Here is a 25,407-nt window from a genome sequence, read left to right as displayed (position 1 = left end):
AGGACTATCACCCAGAAGCAAATACCTGTTTACTTTCCGTAAAAATTCTAATCAAAGGCCTGTTTTATTCGTTTTCTGTTGATGCCAAGTATAATACTTTAGACAGAATAATTTTATTTGCTAGCTGCTTTTGTTAACTATTTTAAATTAAATTAATATAAGAAACTTTTTTTGTAAAAAATCTATAATAGAAAATCTTTTCAAATTTAAATTGCTTATTTAATTTGTTTGGATCCATTTCAAAGTTGATCTCTTGATGCAATTGCTAACTGCAGGGATTTACAAACTTCAGCTTTACAAAACCGGCTTCCTATCTTTTTTAATTTAAAATAAGTTAAATGTTTTAAATATCACTCTTATGGTTATAATTTCCATTCCCTTGCTGTTTTTTTCGAGCAAACAGAGTTACGCATTATAATTGAGTTGAGTTTTAGAGAGAGCCTGGCATAAAAAGAAATTCGTAGCAGAAACATATTTTCTCTACTCACAATGTCAACAAACTTTTTATTAGCTTTGACATTTTGGCCAAGTTTAATGGCCGCCCGTGCCAGCCTCCCTACCGCCCACTTCCACACGGCTAGGGCTAATTTTTCCATGTCTAGTATATATGTATGTATGTATGTAAGTTCCTCCTCCTGGAGGGTTTTATGAGTGCGTCGACAACTTTTGGGTCTGGCATTCTGAGCCGAGGAAAAACCTCAAGCAAATCAAGTCGACTCAAAAGGCGCCGCCATATTGGCCGGGCCATATAATTTGGGCCAACTACTACTGTTTGGGCATAAAAATGCAACATTCATGGGGTGGAAAAGTTCCTTCCAAGTGCTTCATTAAAATTAAAAGAAAGGACGTGTGGGAGGCATTTATAGTAAAGGATCCATGTCACTGCAAATAATAAAAAATGCAAAACACAAACAATCGGCGACCCCATGACCCGTGGTCGTAATTCAATATTCATCCGAATCTAGTAACTGCAACTTTTTAGGGAAAAGCCTCTTGGGTTGAATTAACTTTATTTCTTTTCACGTCAACGCTCCTCCAACCATTTCAATTCCAAGCACAACGTAATATCCAAAGTAAGTGCAAATCTGTTGGCTTTCAATTTCATTTAATGTTCTACGGTAAACCACAAGCAAACAGAACGGCCACTGCAACTGCCATTTGAATCCTTCGCTTTGACCAGTGCCAATGCTTTATATACATCAATTCATTTGCAATGACAACTTAAGGTCGAGTGAAAAACGAAATGGATTTAAGTGGAGCTGAACCGAGAGGTAGAGATTCCTAAAATGAAGTGCATTTGCCATTTTTGTTGTGAAAAGCTTCAAAGAAAAGTAAAGGATCTTCAAAAACCAGAGATAAAAGGTAACTAAATAAGTCTCTTTTAAATTTATTTATAATTAAAATTGGTCTCAATTTAAGGATTTTTTATGGTTGCAGAAAAGTTATTCCATCAATATTTAAAATGTTTTAATAAATACTTTTATCTACTTGACAAAATGGAAAATTTGAAAAGAATTATTATGAAAAGCAATTTTTGAAGAATTCATTAATAATTTTATTTATGATTTTAGAATAAATTTTAAGACTATCCCTTCGTTTACCTGAATTACCTGTTAAAAATTGTTTGGATTGAAATTGCCAAACTGGCACTTGGTGTACACTTCTAGCAGCAGTTATAAATCTCAGTTTTTCTTAAAATGCCACAAGGTAATGCGATGTCAGTGGAATAGCCACCACAGAGGCGACACTCGAGCAAAAGTCCTTCCACTTTCGCATGTTTTCAGTGGTCTCCTGCCAAACCTCTCCGGCTGACTGATGATGGCTGACCAGAAAATGGCTAAAATACTTCAAGCTGAAGTCCTGCAGCCGTGGAAGCAACAGCAGGAACAATGGACAGGACGAAAACCAAAAGCAATAAAGAGGGAAACAAATGAAACGGCGGCAACGCAGGCAGCGAAAATGTGTCCTGGAAATGACGGCGACTTTGTCTTCGTCGTGGGTGGTCAACGCAGACACACAGACTCTGGCGCACAAAAAACACGCTTAGACGCACACACATTCAGATCCTGCGAGCGCATGAAACAATATACGTAATAACAATGGGAGACAACAAAGTGTGCAGCAGGAAAAACGGGCCATAAGGACGTACACAAGAAAAAAGTCATCTCAATTTATTCATGCCTTATTTTTACTATAAATATCGCTTTACTAATTTCATACAGATTTTAGATGTACGGTTTTATGATCAGAATTGTATTTCTCTTGATTCTCTAGTTTGTTTAAATCGATTTTTGGTTTTTTTTTAATCGTAAAATAAAGGTACCTAATTAATATAAGATGGCACTCGTTTTTCTCTGTGTGATTGTCTTAAGAGAATGAGAAGTGAAATAAATAGAAAGAGGATGGAAAAGCAAATGGAGAGCAAGGAAAAATAGAAGACAAAAATATATTTCAGAGCTACGACAATTTGAAGCATAAATAAAACCAAAAGACATCTGCTTGTCTAATCTAAAACAAGAAATATTCAAGGCAAAGGAAAATCAAAAATTGTGGCTCAGGGCAGATGTCCCTAATGAATTTATGTGGGATATTTTAATTATATTAATAAAATCATAATTGTGATTTGCAGTTATCTAGCCTATCTTTCCAACTTCAGGTACTACTTTCCTTGCATTTAAAATTGAAATTTAAAAATAATAATATAATCTTATTTCTACAAAAAAATTTCCCATCCTAAAATTTAAGAAAAATGTTAATTTTTTTAAATTTTAAATTATTAAGCTTTCTAAGACAAAGATAGAGTTGCTTTCCGAACTAAAATTAATGAATTTTTGGCTAAGTTATGATCGATTTAATTTGATTCAAAATCAGGAGCCTATGACAAACTGCAAGGATATACAAATTTCGGTTTCATCGAAGTCAATTTTCTTTCCTTTTCTGCAAATTTCTAAAAATAATACAAACCCAATGAAATATTTATCGTGACTGATCCAAAGTCAATTCGTTAGTTTGACAGATGATAATCGCTGACTTCGTCTGCTCCCATATACCACTCAAATTTGTCCCTGGCCTGGGACCCTTGGGCTCCTCAACAAATCAATCAAACTCTTTTGGGATGCGATTTCCCCGGCAACAATAAGATATTCAATCCGGGCCCTCAACACAGTACTGGATGATATTGCCCATTTCGGGTCACAAAGGTGCCGAGGAAAGCGAGAAAAGCGGCAGGACACGCGGAAAGGAGACGAGCGAAGGAAAGTGGAAGTGGCAGGCGGCTGACAGGGGAAAAGCGCAGAAAGAAGTGAGAATAACGACCGACTGTGTGGGCGTCTGCACAAAGGAAAGAGCAATAAAAGAAGGCACACTGAGAACAGAGAGCCCGCTACGGAGGAGAACCGAGGAAGGGCAGAAAAGAAATTAACAAAGTTGGCGCACAAAACAAAACGCAAACGCAAAATGCCAAGTGTGCGGTTATTAAATTTTGCAAGCAATTGACTTGACCAGCGGAAAACGGGGGTGGGCGCGGTCCGATAATCGATAAATGTTGTGGAAAATGTAGCGCTGGGAAATTGCTACACATGTTGCAGCTGATGGGGCGAAATTAACTGAAATTGAAACCGAAACTGGAAGTGAAAGCGAATCTTAAAATGGAGCAGACGTTGCGATTCAGCTTTCAATGTCAGTCGATTGGATGGGCGAGGTCAGGCCCAGAAACAGATGGATATATTCAGACAATGAGTTTTCCATGGCTGTTAGATTGCTAACTGCCATTTTCGGTATCAATAGGCACGTTTTTATTATCTACTCGGAGGCTTTAGGATTGTCAATTGTTTTTTGTTTCATTTATCATTATAGAAACACATGATAATGTTTCTTTTTTTTCAATTGGTGGGTATTTTTGAATAAAAATTGATGAGGAACCATTAATCTGAGTATACAACTCACCGAAACTCAAAAAATGATATATTCTAAATTTTATTTAGTATGGCTAATCGCAATTTGTAAACATTTTTAATATTAATTTAATAATCTTTTCATGACACTTACATTGCTTTGACTGGTTGTCGTCGGTTGTTTTGCAGATTTTAGAGTTGTTGTTCGGGCCTTCCGGGACTGATTTCGGGCACCTCTGCGTATGCGTAATATTTGTAGGTAGTAACTTTCTCGTAATTGACACCGAAACAGCTTTTAGGTTTTAACCCAATTGACTAAGCACACAAAAGATAATTCGAAATCGGGGAGTTGCTACAATTAATTTTTTTCTTTTTTTTTTTAGCTGCTGTTGCTGTTAGCCACACACACACATGAGTCCACTCTCACGCACACGCACACATACGCCGAGATTTATGTAACACACAGCTGAGGGAACGAAAAAACCTTACAAATTGGCCAAAAATACAAAGTTATTGATGTTTTTTGTTACAGTTTTTCTATGCTCTTACGGCAGCCATTTTGTGTTTTTATTTTTTTCGAGGGGAACGCGAGGTCTTCGGGCCCCTGTTTATTTAGTTTGTTTTAGATCTCTTGGATTCTCTGTTTTGCTTTGTGTTTGTTGGCTGATTCAATCGGTTCCACTTTTTGTTTGCCCAAACTTGCACGCTCAACTGTCCACGATGTACTGTGCTAACGGTATTTACGTCGCTCCAGCCAACAGAGAGCGAACATCATGGCCAACAGAGAGCGTGAGAGAGAGCAGAAGATAGGGACAGAGAGATAGAAACTAACACTAACTCGCTCTATCCCGCTCTTTGTGTTACTGTATCGGTCTTTTAGTACGGCGTTCTTAACAGCACTATGATTAATAATTCTATAATTATTAATTAATTTATATATCAATTGGGTTTCTTGGTTTAATTTTAATACATTTCATATTTGAAGCTATAAACAATACGATTCATGTGCTTTTTTTTTTATCTAATTTTAAACAAAATATTTGGAAATATCACTATTATTTATGTTTTCTCTGAATTCTACCTTTTGGAGTTCCCAACAAATATAATTTAGCTAAACTATTTGCATATTACATTGTTTTCGTTATTTATTATTTAATTTATAGTTTTGTTTACGTTTTCCAACTTTCTCCCATTTCCGTATCCGCCGTTTACAGTTTGAGTGCAAAAGTGTTGCCTACCGTTAGGCTGCTTGCTGTGACTAAGGCCGCGCGCACACTACGAGCTGAAAGCGGAGCTGACGGCTGACGGCTTATCAGCTCTCTGAAACAAACACACTACTTGTATGAGAGCGCGCACACTGAAAGCGGAGCTGAGCTTAGAAATTTGCACTGAAATTATCAGCTCGCTTATCTCAGCTCCGCTTTCAGCTCGTAGTGTGCGCGCGGCCTAAGGCCGCGCGCACACTACGAGCTGAAAGCGGAGGTGACGGCTGACGGCTTATCAGCTCTCTGAAACAAACACACTACTTGTATGAGAGCGCGCACACTGAGAGCGGAGCTGAAAGCTGATAAGGTCAGCTCCGCTCCGCTCTGTTTGATCAACCAAACATGTTTGATTTTGTTAGCAGCTGACGCGAGCTGATTTTTTAGACTATTCTTTAAAAAATTGCCCTAATTAGCGCTTAAGTAACAGAAATTTAAATTTCTGTCCAGTTATATAGAAAAGTATGAAGAATTTTTTTAATATTTATTAAAATAAAAATATTGTCAACTTTCCGAGATACAGGGTGCCAAAGTACACTAAAAAAACGTACTTTGTCAACCATATTCTGGAGAACTGGGTGGTCCGATTTCGAAAATTTAAATGTCATGATGATCTAAATAAATATGTCATCGCATTAACAACGATATTTTAAAAATATTCAAGAATTAAAATATGTTTTTTTTTAAACGTATTGCTTGAAAAACAATTACAAATCAACATCAGCTTCAGCTCGCAGTGTGCGCGGCTGCAAAAAGCTCCGATCGCTGATAAGCTTTCCGCGGATAAGCTCTCAGCCGTCAGCTCCGCTTTCAGCTCGTAGTGTGCGCGCGGCCTAACAGCAGGCTGTAAACTTCAAAAATTTACAAACGATTGTTGTTGTTGATAAACTTTCACTATCACGATTCTATATGTATGCAGTATAAATTGAAGGCTCTCTTTCTCTCTCTGTGTCTTTCCATCTCCCTCTGTGAACTTGCCAATTGCGCAGGTGCCGAGAGCGGGACCTTTGTTGTTGTTTGCGGGCGATGGCAGGCCTTTTTGGCCACTTGGGGGCTTGTTTTCGGTTTTCAATGTTAAGTGCGTAGGAGACGCCACGAGTGAGAGTGACGGAAGGGGAGGAAGAGGCACCGGGAAAGGGAGAGAGCGAGGGAGCCTCGGAGCAACGGGGCGAATGCGCAACGACGACGATAACGACAGCAGACAGAGGTAAGCAGCGGCAAGAGGAGTCCCGAAAGGCGTGTGTAGCTAAGCGTTGTCAACCTGGCTATTTTCACGTTGACAAATTTGACAAATTGCCATTAACAGGACACTCTTTATTAGAATGAAAATTCTAATTACAAATACTTTTCAAAACAAATCATGTTTCCTAGCTTGCTGATTAGCTTCTAAAACTTCTAAGAACTCAAGAAGACCTGAAGTATTCGCATTCCTTAAATCGATATTCAATATTAGACGATAACTTGTTCAAGAAAAGGTCAGTTGCCTTTTTAAAAGCCTTGCAATTTTAATACTGACGTTTTGGCAGTTGCAAACAGCTGTTTGTAGCTGCCGTCTCCCGCTCAATCCCACTATCCCTTTCGACCTTCGGATAAGGTTTCAATTTCGCTTTCATTAAAGTGCGTGGGCAGCGCAGTAGCAGCTCAGCAGCAGCGGATGACTCCCAAGCGACAGGCAGACTGCTACGACACCCGAACGCAAAGGCAAAGCGCATTGAGCATGTGTGCGTTATGTAACCGTTCTTTTGCTGTTTATGATTGAGCTTCACGCTCCTCATTTTTCGCATTGTTGTTTTTACCCATTAATTTGTGTAGCTGCTGAGGCTGTTGTTGTTGTTGGTGGTGGCTTCGGCTTTGGCTATGGCTTGTTACTTGGCGCGTGGCAATATTGCGACCACGTTTATTGAAAACAGTTGTTGGTTGTTGCTTTTCAACGGAGTCCTAGTTCCTGGAATTGGTTCGTTTTCCCGCGAGTCTTTTCTGGGAAGCTGGATTAGGGCTTAGGATTATTGCATATGATGTGCAGGAAAGTGCAGCTTCTAGATTTACAGGAAATAAAAGTAAAATCAAAAGCTAGAAAACCAACTAGAGTCTTAAAAATGTTTAAACCATGGTATCTTTGGGATAATTTTATTTTTAAATGTTTAATAGATATTGGAATGGCAGTTACATTTCAAGGTTCCCCACTCAAGTAAATATTAATAATTAAAAACAACAAGAATGAAAGCTAACTTTGGCCAGCCAAAGTTTGTATACCCTTGCAGGTAACAATTAAAATATATCATAACTAAGCCAAAAATACATTAATTTCGATTCGGAAAGCAGTTTTGTGTTAGTTTTTATTAATTTAAAAAAACTGCATACCAAATTTAAAATTTTAAGAAATCAAAATTTTTGGCCATTTTTGCTAATTTTAATGATGTAACCCCTTATTAAATTTCGCAAAAATGGCTAAAAAATCGATTTCTTCCGGACATGTCTAGAAAGTTTCGTATGTTAATGCTGATCAAGAATATATATGGGTTATGGGGTCGGAAATGATTCCTTGACTTAGAAAAATATTATTTTGTATTATAAAATCTGATTGTTTATATTAAAAAACTTCTTGATTTTTTTTTAAATTAAAAATATCATAACTCGGCCAAATGAGCATTAATTTTAAATCGGCAAACTGTTCTGTGCAAGATTTTCTACAGTTAATAAATCTGCATACTTCATTTAAAAATTTTGAAAATTCAATTTTTTATCAAAATCAAAAATTTTAATGATGTAACCCTTATAAAATTTTTTGCAAAAATGGCCAAAAAAACGATTTCTTCCTGACATATCTAGAAAGATTCCCCTGTTGATGCTGATCAAGAATATATATACTTTATAGGGTCGGAAACGTCTCTTTCACTGCGTTGCAAACTTCTGACTGAAATTATAATACCCTGCAAGGGTATAAAAATAGGCTGAAATTAGGATGGCTTCCGCCAGGAAATGTATACAATGTTTAGGTTTAACTCATTGGTCAGGGAACGCCTGTAAGTATGCAGCGAATTGCTTTCGCCGCTTTGCCTTTGCCAGCCACTCGTGCGTATACACAACGCACTTTTCACGGAGGGCAGTGAAAGGCGCCCGCCCACTCACGTCGAGCCATTACACACACCAGCGAGCAAACAAACAAACATTGAAACATTCAAACATTTTGTGTCAATCTGTCAGTCACTCAGGCAGCGAGTCCTTCACTCAGTGTTTGAACGCTTTTGAAGGTTGCCCCGCCGCCGATAAACCAGAATCGATAAAGGCTAACGGGGCGCGAGAGGTTTATTCTATATATGTATGTATGTACATATGTTCATTGTAATATGTGTATGTCAAATTTTCCACTGAAAAATATTTAATTATTTTGAAAAAGTTTTCTCTTGTCTTTTATTCACAAATGACTTTTATCTAAGATACAAAAAGATGCATTGATTATTATGGTTTAAAGTACTCTGTTTTATATAAAACAATTCATATCGCAAAATAAAAATTCAGAATTAGGTATTCTAATGTTATTTTCATTAATTGTTTTGCCTTTTATTCTTAACGACATGAATACCCCCGAAATAAAGAACCCATTTTTGCCAGTGCAGCCCCCCTTCATGAGTCTTCCTCCTGCCGATGAGTTGTTCTTATCAACGGTCACATAGGAAATACAATACAAAAAGGATACAATGAAGATGAGGATGTGCCGCGACTCAACAAAGGAAAAGCGGGCGGGGAAGCGTTACGAACGCAAGCACATATCTGTTACGCAGAGAGCGTGTGCGGCGTTAACGCGATAAACGTAAATCAATAAACGCACAGAATGGAAATTATCAACACCTGTAAAAGATAATTGACGCCAAATTAAATTATATGTTGCCACAGCATGTGGCAATAATGTCGATTTCATTATAATCATTATGCATAGTCGTTTATAGAGACTTTAACGCAGCAAACTCGAGTTAAGACAAAGGATTACGTTCGAAATTAAATTTTAATGTTATTAATCAGAATTTTAATAGCCAAGCTTAATAAAACGTTATCAGTCTCCCATTTGATGACAATTCCAATAAGTTCCCAATAAAGATGGAAACTTTAAAGAAAGTTTAACATATTTGTCTATGTTTTTCTATCTGAAAAAACGAAATAATTTATAGCTGCTTTTCTGTGCAATGCCTATTTAATCCTTTTATGATTATGATTTATGATTTCTAACAAACTCGTGCATTGAGGTTGTAAGTTGCATGTTCTTGCCCACATTCGGAACAAGATCCTCAGATTCCCAACAACTGCAGTTTAGCTTAGCAGATGAGCCCGCGTATCCTTGTTACTGTTCTTATTTGCGCAAAAATGGTTACAAGGACAACCCGATTATGAGAATATCTATAAACGACTCTGTGGGTTGGGTTGGGTCTGCTAACATTTGACCTTACTGGGCTCACAATCAGCTCGGGTTACGGAGAATGGCGGTGAGGATGAGGATGTGGCAGGAGGATGGGCAGACAAAGCGTTGACAATGCCCTAAACAAAAGAAACACAAAACAGACGAGCAGATAATGGACGTGACGATAGTGGGAAGGAAGTGCGGGGAACCGCGAGCAATGGCAAAATGTATTTACATAGCTTATATGGTCGGGATAAGCTCCATTGTTTTATGCATGCAAACAAAAACAATCAGAGGGTTTGCGGACAGGCATCCTCAGAACCCGGAGCGTCGCAATACAGTTGCATCTGCCGGGGCTCCACACTAAAGCGTTTTAGCTTAGCTTCCACTGGTGGATTTTCAAACCGGAAAATGCTTAATATTACAAAATCCTAACTTTGAAAATAGTTCAAATAATAAAAGTATTAGCTTGTTTCCAAAATTCTTACTAAGATGTGGTAAATTGATTGCTATTTGCTGGGTGGATCAACACTTAAATTTTTAAATGAACAATTCATTCCAAGCATTAACATTAGAATTTATCTTGTCGTTCAAGATAATTTTAGCATCCCACCAAAAAAGATCAAAAGCTTTCACCTTTTAAAAACTATTTCAGTTCCCTGTTCTTTTTTAAATAATTTTAATTTGTTGGTTTGTTTTGTTTTCCGTTGGACTAATACAAAATGAACTGCTTCTTTATCGCTTCACATAAAATTCAACTAAATTATAAGTTACAGAACTAACATTAGGATGCGGCGCCAGATGGTGCAGTCGAGGAGCCTCACAGCTCTACTACAGCTCCGTATGGGCGTAATCGTCGTGTGTGGAGCTCTTCTCTTTGGGCACGATAAACAGACCTTCCGCCGTGGTCCAACGCGTTCCATGTTGGGGCTTGTGCACGCCCACAATTTCCATTTGGCCGGAGATAGGTCTGCCGTAGGAGCGACCCGACATGGCCAAGTACAGGCCCGTGTCGATGTGGCGCAGTCGGACATGGGCGTCCCGCATCCAGCTGTCGTTGGAGCACACCACCTCCCAATGGTCACCAGTGTCGCCGTGGCCGTCAGTGCCATAGGCAGACACCTCCTGTTCGCCGGAGAGCGGCGATGAGAAGTGATGCGAGTGCAGGTTCTTTTTGGTGGTCAGGTGCTCCAGTCGCACGGTGGAGCCGCAGGCAATGGGCTCTCCTCGCTCGCACTGCTCACCGGTCTGAGCCTTGACCACCCAGTGGCTGTTCACATCCTCTTTCTGTTCCACGCCCGTCACCGATTGCTGGCCGGATCCAGAGCCGTACTTGACGTCGTGGGAGTGCAGGCGGAAGGCGTAGTCCGAGTTCAGAAGCTTCAGTATGGAGCCGCAGGTCACCACGTTGGTTTGCGTAGCTGACGCCGGGGTTTGGAAGATGGTAAATCGAGATTAACATGAAGTCCGGAGGGGAGGCGGGAACAGCGGCGTGGCCAATCACAGAAGACCACATAGCCGCGTCCCTGGCTGGGTTTCAACTTACCGGCTCCGCTGAATATGCTGCTGACAAGTGCAAGCCCGGCCAGGAGTAGCGAGTGCTGCATGGCGTCCTGTGTGCTTAATCTGTCAGTCTATGTAGAGCTTGAATTAGCCAATAAGTGCCGGCTATCGGGGTTTAATAAAGTATTGAACACGCAAACAAATGGATTTTGTGACAGCTCAGTAGACGTTACCAGTGTGACCAAAGAATGGGAAATTCGCTAAAGATATACCAAAAAATGTATCCTTTATTTATTTTATTTTTCAATTACAAATAATTTTAATTACAAGAGATTAACATTTCCAGATATATTTACAAAAAGTAACAAATAAATTAAATTAAAAAATACCGCAAGCTCTTTGAAAATAGTAAAGTTCCAATCCAGGCATTTCGGTATTTTCCATGCAATTGTCAAAGGCGGTCATACTGCAAATTCGCAAGCAATTTTCTCCAAATAAAAGAAGAAAAGTGAGGAAAATTGAAATCAAAGAAAAATTAATGGCACACAAGCGTCTGTTTATCTACGCTGTGCTACTGGCGATATGTTATTTGGTTGGCGTGACATGGGTGAGTCCCCAATTAAGCCAGATCACATGACTTGTCCCGCACTCTCCGATCTGTGTTTTTCTTTCATTCCCGAAAATCAACAAAGGCTGAGACCGCAGCCCAGACATTGCCAGTGGGCAGCAACAACAATGCCAGCCAATTAAGTGCTCCACCCGCAGCAGCCAAACCAGCTCCAGCTTCAGCTCCCGTGGCGACTGCTGCCAAGCAAACAGGTGCGAGTCCAGGGCCCACAGTGGCACCTCCACCCAAGGTCAACGCCAATCCGCCGCCCGCAGTTCCCAGTCACAGTTCTTCCAATACAAGCAGCACGGCGACGCCATCGACGGAGTGGTAAATACGCTAACATTTAACCCATAATATTTAATTAATTATAATTAACAAAACTGAAAGTGAAATGTGTTCCCCCAAAGTCTCCCCAAGTTCCAGCATCCATCTTGATGTGTTACCTTCTTCCCATTTTAGTGTCTGTGCTGGAGCCCTGCTGCCGCGTTTGGATGCTAATGGCAAGGAGCTGCCGATCTGCGCCGAGTGCAAGTGCTCCCATGTGGCGCGAAATACGACACTGATCAAGGTTCGGCATAAATGTCCTGCTGCCGAAGATTTTGCTTGGGCTTAATTCGAATCCTTACCCTTTTCCAGGTCGTGGTCATCATTGTGATTTGGATCATCTCCATTTTAGTGATATACATGCTCTTTCTGATGTGCCTGGACCCGTTGCTGAACAAGCGAGTGAAGGCGAACTACCAGGAGCACACCAACGAAGATGTACATAGCAAGCATTCTAGATACTCGGGCATTCAGTATAGCCTCCTAGTTACGGCCCAAGGCGACGAAGAAGAAGAAGATGACGATGTTGACGCCGATGCGGCGCAACTAGTTGGCAATAAAGAAGCTCCGCACTTTTGAATAGACCCAATTGCCACAACACCCCCTTTTGTTTCATTTTCCGTTTGCGATTTCGTTTGAGTTTTAACCCACACCACACTCACATAGAGACACCAACAAGCTACTAACCAAAGATCCTCGTTTTGAACCGCACTTTACCTGGCAAAACCGACTAATTCCAAAATTTCTCCACCCATTTTCCTACCAGGACGAGCCAACGCCACCCATGCCTGCCGCCAACAACCAGGAGCTGAGTGCCAGAGCCAATGTCCTCAATCGCGTGGGCCACCAGCAGGACAAGTGGAAGCGGCAGGTGCGCGAGCAGAGACGCCACATCTACGATCGGCACACCATGCTGAACTGAGCGGGGAGGAAGTCTAATAGAGGGAGAAGCATGGGCGACTTAAGACACGTATTCCAAGCAGCAATCCACAAAGGAACTCATATTTTGGATCAAAATTAATGTACATTTAGCCACAATTACTATTATTTTAAATAAATTATGTAACCAAAGCGAATAGTTTCAATGTTCTGGAGTGAAGAGCTTTTTTCTGATATAAATTACAGCTTTCCAACCCAACTAAAATGTATCTTAATTGAAGTCTAGACATCCACAAAGTAATAAGAAGAAGTAAGAAGTATTTTGTATTTAGCCACAATTATTTTTAATAAATCATGAAACTAAATTATCCTTTTAGATGTAATTTTAATCCATACAAAAACCGCGGAGAGCCAGACCTAAACTACGTTCATTTAGCATCAGATCTGCTAGTATCCCTTGATGGTGGCAGCAAACGTCCAGTTCTCGTTGACCTGGTAGGGTCCCTCCACTCCACAGCCATTGGGTGTGCACACGCCCACAGTGTATGTAGAGCTGTTGCGGGTGTCACGGTAATACAGGACCTCCATGCACTTGCGGATCTGTAAAATTATGCAAATCAATTAGTATTCTCAATACTTTTCGAAAGAAACTATAGATGCAAGAAGCTACGTACCAGTTGAGAGGCCTCCTCCGCTGTGAACTCCTTGTCCTTTGGCTTGTTCTCGCGCACGAGGGGAACGGCCAGATGGCGGGCAAAGCCAGTAGCCACCACAAAGTCCTCGTAGGCACGTCCACGCAGGTCAACATTGGCCAGATATGGAGTGCCGTTCTGTTCAACGCCACCGACCACCACATCGATGTACAAGGGATTCATGCGGGAACGTCGGTTGTAGAGCACACGGGTCATCCAGCTGGCTAGGGACTTGGGCTTCATCTCGATATTGTCGTCGTAGCACTGATCCTCGATCATCTTTTGGTCAATGTTGCGCATGATGGACTGGATATCGGCAAAGTCACCGCTGCCGCCCAACAGAATGTTCTTGTTAATCTTGAACACACGGTCGATGTTTTGGTAGCGGGCCAGAGATCCGTAGGACACCAGAGTATCCGCGGCAAGCATGACGCCGCCGTCGTAGCGAATGCCCAGCACGGAGGAGCCCGTGGTGATGGCAGCTCTGTTGAAGATTAAGGGGGTATTATAAAAGGTTAAGCAAAAAGTTATAGCCTTTATTCGTACGTGCTGCGCTTGGTTCCATAGGGTCCGGCGGTGGTCAGCTCACGGGGCAACTTCTGGACCGTTTGTCCGCCGGTGAAGTTGTAGAACTCGCCGGGCGCCGGTCCGTTTTGCCACAAGGGCTGCGCCATTCCATTGTAGTTGTTCAACATTATAATTTGTTAGTTTTAAATGCTTTTACAAAAAATCAAATTGTTTGCCGGAGAATGACGGGCACAATTAATCGAAGTCAGCCAAGTGTGACCAGCTTGCTTTCTGACCGTGATCCGCGAATATACCAGTTTTAAATATACCGATTTTACACTTTTTACAAATGCGAAGGATCTGGCAACTCTATTTTTATTGTGACAGACGACAGCTGATTTTTGTGTTTGTTTCCAATTGTGAAATTAACGGGACTGCAATTGTATCTTTTAAAAATGCTGGAAGCTCGTTTGGGTGAAACTTTGCTGCTGAAGAAGATTGTGGAGGCGCTGAAGGAAATTATAAGCCAAGGCACACTGGACTGCAGCGATACGGGCTTTCAGGTGAAATGTAAACCCCAATTATTCGTTTACTAAAGAAATTTTTTGTTTAATTTCAAAAAGGGATACGTATCGACACAATTATTATCTAAACATTGCGTATATGAATGAAAATATATCTTAATTTTACTTTAGTTTTACGTTTTTTTGTCTGTACAGGTTATTTTTCATCAGAGGGTCAATGTTGATTTGGTTGTGATACTTGTAAAATATCCTTAAACAATTAAAAAAATTTCATAATGTTTTTTTATTTTAAAAACATTATTAATACATCATTATTTCCAGTTAAATTTGATTATTTATTGGTTAGCTTACACTATTCTTCCTGATGTTCTTATAAACTTACAGGGTATTACATTTTAAAACGTTATACACAAGGAATATTAGAATACCCCTGCAATCCAACACTTCTTTAAAGTTAATAATTTCATGAAAATATTTCCAATCCATGTATAAACATTGTATCTTTGCGTATAGCTACAATCCATGGACAACTCACATGTGTCGCTCGTGGCTTTGTGCTTGCAAAGGGATTGCTTTGAGAAGTTTCGTTGCGATCGCAACGTCTCCCTGGGACTGGACCTCAAATCCCTCGCCAAGGTGCTCAAGTGTACCAATAGCGACGACACAGTCACAATCAGTGCATCCGACAATCCCAGTAAGGTGCTCCTCAATTTCAATTCAAAAGAGAGCGAGCGAAGCGCTGAATATGAATTGAAATTACTCAATTTGGAAGAAGATCACTTGGGCATTCCTGATACCGACTACGCCTGCACCATCCTGATGCCTTCAACCGAGTTTGCCCACATCTGCCGGGATATGGCCATGTTCAGCGAGACCGTGACGATAGCGTGCTCCAAGCAGGCCGTCAAATTCTCTGCAAACGGTGACTTGGGCTCGGCCAACATAAAACTGAGTGAGGGCGGCAAAATGAATGTGAGCATCCAGGTGGAGGATCAACTGGTACAGACCTTTGCCGGGCGCTACCTCAACACCTTCACCAAGGCCACCCCACTAGCTGATCGTGTTAAGATTTGCCTGGCCGCCGAAGTTCCGCTGCTGGTAGAGTATCCCATAGAGGATTTTGGATATATTCGCTACTACCTTGCGCCCAAGGTGGACGATGTCGACGTGTAATAAATCTTTATATTTAATATTTATACAGGGCCTGTCAATACGCATTATTTGTTATCTAATTTTATGTTCAACCAGATACTTTATTTAAATCGATTTAAAATAAAAAATATACAATTGAAAACATATAGACACTCTTTGTTGCCGGTATACCAGTACACATTATATATAATATAGGTATGTATGTATATTTTTATGCGAATAATGCACGCCTTCCTAGGGGAATGTTCAGGTTCGCCTTGCGCATCTTGCAGATGCCATAATACAGTCGATAATATCAGTTGCTTGATTGAGCCAAGCTAAAAACAATGACGGGGAGACCCGACCTTTAACACGATACGAATAAGGATACCCTACGCAAGACTACGAGCTATTTGTCACGGCCAATGGTTGATGCTTCTTAATTCTAAGGGTTTAAAGCTTCTAATCCTTGCAGCAGCAGTACACATTATCGCTGGAACTGGCTGGGGTCGAGGGCGTGGTGCCGCTCTTGAGCGGCTTGCTGTAGGAATGAGGTCCTCGCATGAATACCTCGATCAGTTGACAGTGCGACCTGAAAGAATTCGGGTTTTTGTAAAGCTGTTCTAATCGATTAGAATTACCCACCTCATAGTTATGTCCAAGTCAGTGACTACCTCGCCGTCACAGTTCCAGCTAGAAAACTCCGTGGAAGGGGATGAGGCGCCCATCTCTCCAGGCGGAGAAATGGGCTGGCAAGAGCCTGCCAGGCTGTACTCCTCATCGCCTGCCGCGGCCAGTGTCCTAAACTGGAACTTCCTGGTGCGATACACCTCAACGAACGGCAGATTACGCTGTAAAAACGAATAATTTTTAATGAATATGACTTATAATGTAAATATACAGTAAAAAAAAACTTACTATATCACCGCTTCTGCCAGCCGTGTTGAGCAGGAATCGCACATTATTGAGCAGCGAGGTCTTCTTGACCAGAATCAGGTCCAGGCATCCATCACCCAAGTGACTGTATCGGGAGATGCCATTGGGACTCCTGGCGCAAGCACAGGTAATGTTTGCTCCGCAGATCATGAAGAAGTTGCCTCGCACCACTTTCCACTGCTCGTTAGCGAGGTTCCTCATCGATGAGATGGAACCAGTGGGTAGCTGAAGGTTTCCAGGACGAGGACGAGGCCTCAATAAGGCAGACTCGTTAGCAGTCAAATGGGAATCCTCTGGTTCCGGCTGCTCCCGCAGACTCAGCTGCGATTTCCTGGACTCCTCTTGGAAAAGCAAAGTAGACTGCTGCTCCTGGATGCTGCTTGCGAAGCTGCAGCGCTGGCAATTAGCATAGCACACGGAGGGCAGTGACTCGCCCAGAGAACACACGCTGTCAGGGCTCTGCGGCACCTCCTCCATCGGCGTAGTTAGCAGGTGATCTGGTTCTTCTAGCAACCTCAACTCTGCCTCGTAGCCCCGATTGCTGAGGAAGGCCTTGACCCCGCTGTATTCGTACCTTCTCGGTCCCATCCAGCGATAGTTCTCACTCTGGGCAGCCACATCCCCTAGGTAACCGTAGCTCAGGACACTGGCACAAAACCGTAGCAGGGATTGGCCATTGCTCACGCTGCACACATCCAGGCCGCGATGTTGGCCCAGGATCACATGAATTGCCGCTGTCCTTACATCCGCCGTGCCATGCATGCTGTAAGCAATGGTATCCGTGCTGCCGGCGGGAATCACACCCACAGGAAGGGCGGGTCTTGGAATGTAAGGTGGCCGCTGCTCGTCCAGTTCTAGCTCCCTCATTCGCCGGAACAGCAGCCCGTTGATCACCTCCGCCACGGTGCCATCGCCTCCGACACAGCAAACCGCATCATACACTCCCAGATCGTGGCTAAGTAATATATCCCTTACTTGGTTCGCCCTTTGAGTAGTGATGCAGGTGGCATCCACACCAGCGAGCTGGAAAATGGGTCTCACGTGCCGTTCGTAGGTCTGAGCGCCTGCCTTGCGACCGCCATAGGGATTAATGAAGACCAGAAGGCGGCGCACTCGCATCCTTGTAGGCGAAGGGCTGTACAATCGGATCTGCAGCTCCTGATCCCACTGCCTCACTATATACGGATCCGAGTTGAAGAAGGTCAGCCGCCTCAGCTCCCAACGATTGCAGTCCGTTTGAGATTTACTCAACCTCAAGGCATAGTTAATGGTCAGGTACTGACTGGTAGGCTTCGCCGGCACACCCTCGCCGCTGCCGCTGGAGCTCCGATTCGAACTTGGAGGTGGCGGAGGTTTAAGGGAAGCCACCTTCGTGTCCCCACTCCTCACACTGATCACATCGTCGAGGTGGAGGACATGGCTCTGTGGACTATACAAGCAGGCGCCTCCTGGCTGAGAGGGCGAGTCTGCCGGAAGTGGAGCCTTGGTGTCACTGGTCGGATGCGGCGGCTTTATCTTCTGCAGGCGCTCCCACACCAACTGCTGGCCATGAAGCAGGACACGGTAGCTCTTTTTCTTCAACTGGAAATTATTCAGCAGGACATCGTGGGCGGAGGCGGAGCAGGGGTTAAATTTGGAGTCCCCCGTGGAGCTGATGGGGGCGATGAAGTCGGAGGCCGAGGTGGACGACCCTCCTGCTGGCTGCTTGGTCTGCGTCATCTCGACTGGCCGTCGTCTCCGTCTCCGGCAACGTCGTCGGCTTTGTCGGCACTGCGAAAAGAAAACAGGTTTTCATTAGAAATACAGTGGAACGTTAATAAGTCCAACTTAGTGATGATTTGAGCTACTGAAGGCTTCAAGTCGAAGCTGGTAAAATAATGAAATTGTAAGTTTTAAAGTTTGAATAATGAAATTAAGATTTCAGATAATTAAATGAATTCATAAAATAATCAGTTACAAATCGGGGAGAAATTGAAATGTTTTTTTACAGGTAATTTAATTAGTTTTGAATACTTATTTATACTTTTTTGTATGTTTTTATTTGGACTATATTGAAAATATTATATCTATGAAATTTAACGCCATGACTAAAGTATTAAAACACAATATTATTGACAATAATTAGGTCATGTGAGTATTTCAATTATAATATAGAACCGGGCAGAAGGATTTAAAGTACTAACTTAAAGCTATTGTCCAAGTTGCCGTTAGGGAAGCTTGACTATCTTTGTAATCACAAAACGAGAGGGCAAGAGTGGGAGAAGATTTGGAGCTGGGGAATGGTAGTTACTCCTCGAAATAAATCTGAGTTACGACGCTCCATTCTCTTTCCGTCTGATGTTCCACCTTTGTGACTTGGCATCTTGCGTCAGCTTTTCGACGCTTAATTGTTGTAATGAGAGGTGTCGATAGGGCAAAAGGGTGGGTAATGGGAAAAAGGTGACTCAATTAACTTTTCGGTGGCATTTTCAAAGCTCGGTCAACCCTCCTCCCAACCTGATTGTCGGTGTCATTAGCATAAACACGTTAATTTTTCAATGAAAACTCTGATAGTCGAAAAAAATATACTATTTGTGCCTAATGGTGGGTATACCTACAAGTTATGGTTCATTGATCATAAAGTCATTTGTAATGCCATAAAAAAACGCAATATTGAGGGTTCAAGACCAATTTTACTTTATAGATACCATTTTTTTGATAATAATAAAATAATTCGAGGCACTCCTAAATTCAAAGGTAAAACATAAATAATTATTTTACAATAACTAGCAGCATTCTAAGTAAGCAGGTAGAATGTAAATTTTAAGAAATAAAAATTTAAATAGAATCAATAATTGTTGCTCGTAATTTGGCAATGATTCATAGGCTCCCTTTAACAAAGTTATCGCAAAGAATTTTAATTCTTGGTAATTGTGACAAGCCAAAGACCACCATGAACATGTACTGCATTATCAGCTGCCAGTTAATTATACATATAAATTATATCAAAGAGTAATAAATAAACTCAAAATTAAGGTTTCAAGGCTTGGTTATTTCAAAAATAATTATACTAATTAATGTAGGACAAGGAATTATAATAAAAACAGTTTTATTTTTAAAAGTTCTTAGTTGCCATGAAAAGTCGCCTCAATATAATTATAATAAATTCGTTTTTGTTTATTGAGTGACCAGCTCCAATATGTCCTCGACCCCTGATCACTCAATAAATATTCACTGTACCTCTTGTTATAGAACTGATTGCGGCGTTGCTTCGAAGCTTATCGGTGGCAGCAATTGCACATTCTCGGAAGTTGCTCGACCAAGTTGTAGCTTATATACATTACGCGAATCGTGCTCATAGCTCACTGAACTGAACACTCGAAGAAAACTGCGCAAATGTGCAAAAAACTGGTTTAAATTGTAGGCCAAGTAATGGGAAGGGAAATCAACAAAATACAATGCAAGAGGACAAGCCGAAATGAGTTGAATGAACTCATGATTGCAGTATTCGAGGCTGGAGAGAAGAGAAATAGCTGTCAGGCATCCGCAATTTCACAGCCAATGAAACTATAAAAAGACTTCTTCTGAAATACTTCAAAGAATTCACAAATGCAGCAGACAATTAAACTAAAAGTAAGTGTGAATCATAGTCCACTTGACCAGAACCAAACAGGTTCTCCTCCATTCACTTCACGTTTAGACCGTACATTTTATGATTTCTTATTTACTAACAATAAACAAACGCTTTGAACATTTTGCGAGAGAGTGAAAAGATCTGGGATAAGCATTTCATAGACACATCTGCGGACCATACAATATTATTAACGAGGTTTTTTAGAGGAGTTCCACCAAGAGCAAGAATATTTGTAGAATTTTTATTAAGACTCATAGGATAATGGTATTACCTGAAACAACCTTTAAATATAATAATCACTCTTTATAGTTAGTTATTATAGTTATTAGTTTGATGATACTCAACCTGAGGTATTGTCAAGTCTTTATTTTAACCCCACCTGTTTATAAGTTCTTAAAACCAAACCGCTAACAATGAATCGTCATATTTCACGTTTGGGAAGTATAATAAGCCAACGTCTGTACCATACATGAAAGAAAAAATATGCAAATAAATAGAGAATAGAGAGATATTCCGTGTTTAGTTGAGCGAGTAGCAAAAACAGACTGAGTTGTTGCTAATTGGAGAGTCGCACACATGTGAATGTCTGAAGGCAGAACTCACGCTAACAAAGCCCGTTTCATGCGGCGTATGAGCAACGCAACACAACGCAACGCTCAAGGTTAACGACGGCACCCAAAAACCCGCAAAAAATCGGTTTTAGAATCGCCCCAGACACGGAGAAAAAAGTGGACCGGAGAAGCTGTGTTCGAGTCGCAAGTCGCTTGGAAAACGAGTTCTCCCCGCTCGAGTGGCGTGCAGCCGGCGACCTTCGCCTTGAATCGCTCGAGTAATCTTGGCCGGACTGCAATAACCGGCTGCTGGTTATTAAAAGCCATTAAAACAACCTCGGACCTTGTCCAGATCTCACATCTTGCATCTCAGCTGCAAGTTTATATACATATACGGCTTAAAGTCGCATTTCCTGACACTCGGTCTTGACATTGCCCAGAGGAGAGGCCTTTTCTGATGGGGTTTTTAGCTTGCCAGTCGGTTAATGGGAAGGCAAATAATAAATATACATTTTCATCTACCTGGTAGGTATAATACATTAGCCTCAGCTGAGCTTTAACAATTTGCAAACTGTTTTGACATTGACAATTATTGCACCAAGCAATAAAATATTCCTTTTTAAAACGTTATTATAAATTGTGATTTTTAATTATTTTGCTTTCCCTTGAAGGGCTACAAAAATTGCAGTTGAGTATTCATTTCATTTGATTTGTTTTTTTAAATAATATAAAACATTTATTATCTTATATAAAATTGTTTATTATATAAGTGGAGTATTATACAAAATCGTTTTTAATATAAATATTCACCCCACGTTTTTACTTGAACTAATTTCACGACAATATTAAAATAATGCCGAGTTCCCTTTGCTCATTATAATGTTTAAGGCTCACCAAATCATGCTCGATGCCAAAAAATAATTAACTCTTAACCTTACATTCTCTTTGTAATGAATCGAACAATGTTTTTTTATAAATAAACCACACAACAGCAGCCAACAAAAATACCCATTAAATAAATATTTATTCGTGTCTCTCTCTCCGTCGAAACAAGATGAAAAAAATCAATCAAAAACAGAATGAAATGAACAGAAATGCCACTCATCGGAAAACAGAAATTGAAAGCACAACAAACCGCCAAACAAGAGGCTTCCCCTCAGGAAATGTGTAAACATATACACGCAAAGTAAATTAAATAAAATATGAATAATTATACACGAAACGAAGCCCGTTTGAATTGGGGGTGATGTGGCAAAGGGAAGCGGAACCCGGCAATTTGCTATTAATGATAGGGGGTCGAGGCGGGCCTACTTTGATAACACACAACTAATAGGGTGCTAAATTCGAATGGGATAATAAATGTGCTTGTTTTTTTTATATAATCGTTTATTGTTATACTAATACAATAAGTACCACCTCGAGTGAGCACGCAACAGATCTGTTCAGATAATTAATTACAAAATGCTCTAAACGACAACAAAATATTTGTAAACATAATATTCAGAACTAATGTAATTATTAACTCGGTGTGGAAATTCGTACCTACTATTTCATAAGGAGCCATTCGAATTCGCACTTTTATCTGCACTGGCTTATCAGCAACTCAAACAATAACAATCGAGTGCTTTAGTACCCTATGTATAGACCGGGGTTATCTCTGAACATGTGTGGGTCTGCATGACACGTCGGAGGCATTTAAAGAGCACCATATACATACATATATTCCTCTTTACTAGATGCTTTACACATACATACATGGGGGTCGATAAGATAGATGACATCAAGTTATGGTTAAAGTACAACGTGGGTGTTGCTGGTCAATATAAATACAGAACTCGTCATGGCACTACTAACATCAAAAAGCGGAAAAATCAATAATATACTCAACGGAAAGGGAATTTACATAGCATATAAAATCGATATTAAATACTGTTATCTCACTGTCTAGACAGTAAATCGTGTTAATTTCTCTGTGTCGTTAAGTTCTTAGTACCTCATATAGCTGGGTCTAATTTCACATAATTTATATCCCCATCACTCATTTCGATATCAGAGCGACTGACAGCAATAAGAATTTAATTACAGTGTGCTTAGCAAGGTGAAAGAGTCGAGTTCATGTAGGACTATATCAACCTGGTGTCTATGGCCCGATAAATGACGAATCAATGCGTGTGAAGCTTAAACGACCACAGAGCGGAAATGTGAACCACATTTAAGGGGGTAAACTGATAACGAGATAAGGGCCAGATGGAACGGAAAGAGAAGTACACATGGTAAAGTTATCAATAATTAAAAAGCATTTTCATTTAACTTTCTAGCTGACTAGCAGCTGGAATAGATAGCACTTTGCAAAGGCTCTAACCTGTTTACTTGCTTTACCCTTTAGTAGGTTATACAATCTTGACCTGCTTTATCGTGCCGGCCATAGATCAACCCACGTCTGACCTTTTCGACGGTACACGCAATCCACACCAAAAAGTCCAAAACTACACCACAATAAACAAGCCTAGGAGCTCCCACTAAATTGTGTGAGGGCATTAATCAGTGCTATAAAGCAGCTGGCTCATACACAACGATGTTTTCAGTATTGCATGCACAGCCGGTAAGAGAAAATGTTTGAAAAAATATGGAAATTGCATAGAGTAAAACAAGCTTACAGTATTCAATTGGGAAATTATAGCACGCTATTTTTAGCCATTAGAGGAAATTAAGAGATTTACTAGGAAACAATCTATTTATATACTAGAACAATATTTATAGTTTTTACTGTATCAATGTTCCATTTTATAATCTATATTCATTTATTGGTTATCATTTAGTTATTGTAAAAAGCAAATTAATTATATTTTTACAGATAAGAATACAGATATAGAATACAAAATGTATATGTGTTCCTACTTATAAAATTGTGACTAAGTAGTTTTTTTTTTATTTATTTATCTTATTTTTTTGTTTAATTTAATTTCAATAATAAATAAATCATTTTTAGATACATGTCGGGTCATTGAACTTTGACTTTATAATATTAATCTTTCCTTTTAATAACTACTTTATTCATATGAATTGCGCTTGCTCGAACTCTACTGTGCTCGAAAGTAAAATGTTTATATTGGGACTGGCCGCAGGCCAAAAGGGGGGCCCACCCTAAACAACCCCCAAAAACAATAACAAGTCTTCGAAAAGGCCCCCAAATCTCGGTTCACTCGCACTCGCCTCAACCTTAGTGTGCGTGAGGGGGATGGCTTCGTTAAGAGAAGGAGCAAACGAGACAGAGCATCCGTCATTTCCATACTACGCCAAGCTCCGTTATCAGAACAAAACACAGCTGTGGAAACAACAACAACGCAGCTGTGTCTGTGTGTGTGAGAGTGTGTGGGTGTGGAGCACACTGGTGTGTGTGCCTGGCTTGAATGTCTGCTTTTAATTTCAACTAATTTCCACTCAACTATACGGGTACCAGCCAATGCCCTTACTCGTTTCCCCCCACCTTAGACTCTAATTGGAATGCCGGTTTTCTAGTTGTTGTTATTGGGAACTTACCTAGTAGACGGGTATGTCCGCTTATCCATACAAGTACTGCACGGCGTTTTCTTTTGTTGCAGTTGCGCAGTTTTTCCTTTCGCTTGGGAAATCAAGAAAATTCGATACGGATACGCATTGCAGTTTCGCACACTTGCACTTGCACTTAGCTTTCACATGCACTCACGCACAGACGTCACAAGATGAAAGCAGGTGCTAACGGCTCTTTGACATGACCGTTAGTCTGCGTCGGCACTGCTCCCTTTTCGCGTATTCAAAACAAAGAATTTGCAAAACTTGTAAATTTGGCAAACATGAAATTTCCGTTTCCGCGCCGCTATAACAACCGTTGATTTCCGCCGACTTTGTTTCTTCGAGTGCTGAAAGCTCCATTTGTTATGCCTCTGAGATATATAGTTTCATTTGTGCCTAAAATAAACCAAAAAGCGAACGGTAATGCGGTTATACTGGTTCAAAAATATGGAATGTAAATCAAGACGTAGAGAGACATGTAAGAAATTGTCACTAGTGGCCTGGGGTTACGCATCTTATAATTTAATTAACTCTTTTGGAACTCATATTAAATCAAGTTTTGTGTTTTGACGAAAGACAGAGTAAAATAAAAAAAATAATAAACGATTTGGATTCACATATATGATGTAAAAAACGGCTAAGTTTCAGGCAAAAGAGTTCATAGTTTATAGCTGAGAATATAATAAAAAAAAATATGTAAAATCTAAATTTAATATAAAAAATTAATGAAGCCAGTTAAACATTCGGTTGGAGAATAATATTGATTGATTTAATTTTAATTATATTAAAATCGTTTTAAAGTTCGTAATACAAAACCCCATTGCACTTTCAATATTTTTAAAATATTATGTATTCCTTGTGCTCAGTACAAAAGCGGATTGAATACTTTACCTTGATTTCTATTACATTTCGGAATTAAAATTAATTTTTGTTTGAGTTTAGAAGTTTAAGAATTTATTACAGTTTGCAGAAAATAAAACTCAAATTTATTGTGGAAAAATAACTTGAGAATTTGTTATTCAGATCTAGGTTTTTTG

General features: G+C 40.3%; 6 protein-coding genes and 1 long non-coding RNA gene across 9 annotated transcripts in view; 3 read left to right on the top strand and 4 right to left on the bottom strand.

Annotated features, from left to right (window-relative positions):
• mtd (TLD domain-containing protein mustard) overlaps positions 1-4,592 on the bottom strand; it is an 84,348-nt gene extending 79,756 nt beyond the window's left edge. Inside the window, exon 1 of one of the 2 annotated variants that reach the window (XM_070286477.1) lies at positions 4,048-4,592. The gene's annotated coding sequence lies outside the window, so the exon portion shown is untranslated. The remainder of the gene's footprint in view (positions 1-4,047) is intronic. The other variant, XM_070286478.1, reaches the window with a different exon arrangement.
• Positions 997-1,600, top strand: LOC138928965 (uncharacterized). Its single transcript, XR_011445373.1, has 3 exons — positions 997-1,073; positions 1,131-1,362; positions 1,420-1,600. It is a non-coding gene; the product is annotated as an uncharacterized lncRNA (long non-coding RNA).
• A 5,618-nt stretch (positions 4,593-10,210) lies between the features above and the next one.
• LOC108075424 (stromal cell-derived factor 2) lies at positions 10,211-11,290 on the bottom strand. Its single transcript, XM_017167849.3, has 2 exons — positions 11,095-11,290; positions 10,211-10,969 (listed from the first exon to the last, which is right to left on the bottom strand). Exons 1-2 carry the CDS (start codon positions 11,153-11,155, stop codon positions 10,380-10,382), a joined length of 651 nt encoding a protein of 216 aa, XP_017023338.1. The 5' UTR covers positions 11,156-11,290; the 3' UTR covers positions 10,211-10,379.
• Positions 11,291-11,493: 203 nt separating this feature from the next.
• On the top strand, positions 11,494-13,056 carry LOC108075653 (uncharacterized protein CG1161). The gene is made up of 5 exons (XM_017168199.3): positions 11,494-11,658; positions 11,744-11,988; positions 12,121-12,229; positions 12,298-12,423; positions 12,752-13,056. Exons 1-5 carry the CDS (start codon positions 11,494-11,496, stop codon positions 12,905-12,907), a joined length of 801 nt encoding a protein of 266 aa, XP_017023688.2. The 3' UTR covers positions 12,908-13,056.
• Positions 13,057-13,182: 126 nt separating this feature from the next.
• On the bottom strand, positions 13,183-14,347 carry Prosbeta7 (proteasome subunit beta type-4). The gene is made up of 3 exons (XM_017168198.3): positions 14,103-14,347; positions 13,539-14,040; positions 13,183-13,464 (listed from the first exon to the last, which is right to left on the bottom strand). Exons 1-3 carry the CDS (start codon positions 14,249-14,251, stop codon positions 13,312-13,314), a joined length of 804 nt encoding a protein of 267 aa, XP_017023687.1. The 5' UTR covers positions 14,252-14,347; the 3' UTR covers positions 13,183-13,311.
• A 35-nt stretch (positions 14,348-14,382) lies between these two features.
• Positions 14,383-15,881, top strand: PCNA2 (Proliferating cell nuclear antigen 2). Its single transcript, XM_017168120.3, has 2 exons — positions 14,383-14,626; positions 15,101-15,881. Exons 1-2 carry the CDS (start codon positions 14,519-14,521, stop codon positions 15,758-15,760), a joined length of 768 nt encoding a protein of 255 aa, XP_017023609.1. The 5' UTR covers positions 14,383-14,518; the 3' UTR covers positions 15,761-15,881.
• Cerk (Ceramide kinase) lies at positions 15,820-25,400 on the bottom strand. Of its 2 annotated transcripts, XM_017168119.3 has the most exons (5): positions 25,262-25,400; positions 24,359-24,766; positions 16,637-18,424; positions 16,364-16,569; positions 15,820-16,310 (listed from the first exon to the last, which is right to left on the bottom strand). In XM_017168119.3, the coding sequence occupies exons 3-5, from the start codon at positions 18,371-18,373 to the stop codon at positions 16,181-16,183; spliced, it is 2,073 nt and encodes a 690-aa protein (XP_017023608.1). In that variant the 5' UTR covers positions 18,374-18,424; positions 24,359-24,766; positions 25,262-25,400; the 3' UTR covers positions 15,820-16,180. The 2 variants fall into 2 exon arrangements, with proteins under 2 accessions (XP_017023608.1, XP_070143281.1); XM_070287180.1 differs by lacking the exons at positions 24,359-24,766; positions 25,262-25,400 and adding an exon at positions 18,482-18,619.
• Between the last annotated feature and the right edge of the window lie 7 nt (positions 25,401-25,407).

The sequence above is a fragment of the Drosophila kikkawai genome, chromosome 3R, assembly GCF_030179895.1.
Source record: "Drosophila kikkawai strain 14028-0561.14 chromosome 3R, DkikHiC1v2, whole genome shotgun sequence".
Taxonomy (NCBI): domain Eukaryota; kingdom Metazoa; phylum Arthropoda; class Insecta; order Diptera; family Drosophilidae; genus Drosophila; species Drosophila kikkawai.
Note: the sequence above shows the minus strand (reverse complement) of the source record. Positions and strands in the feature narration are given on the sequence as shown.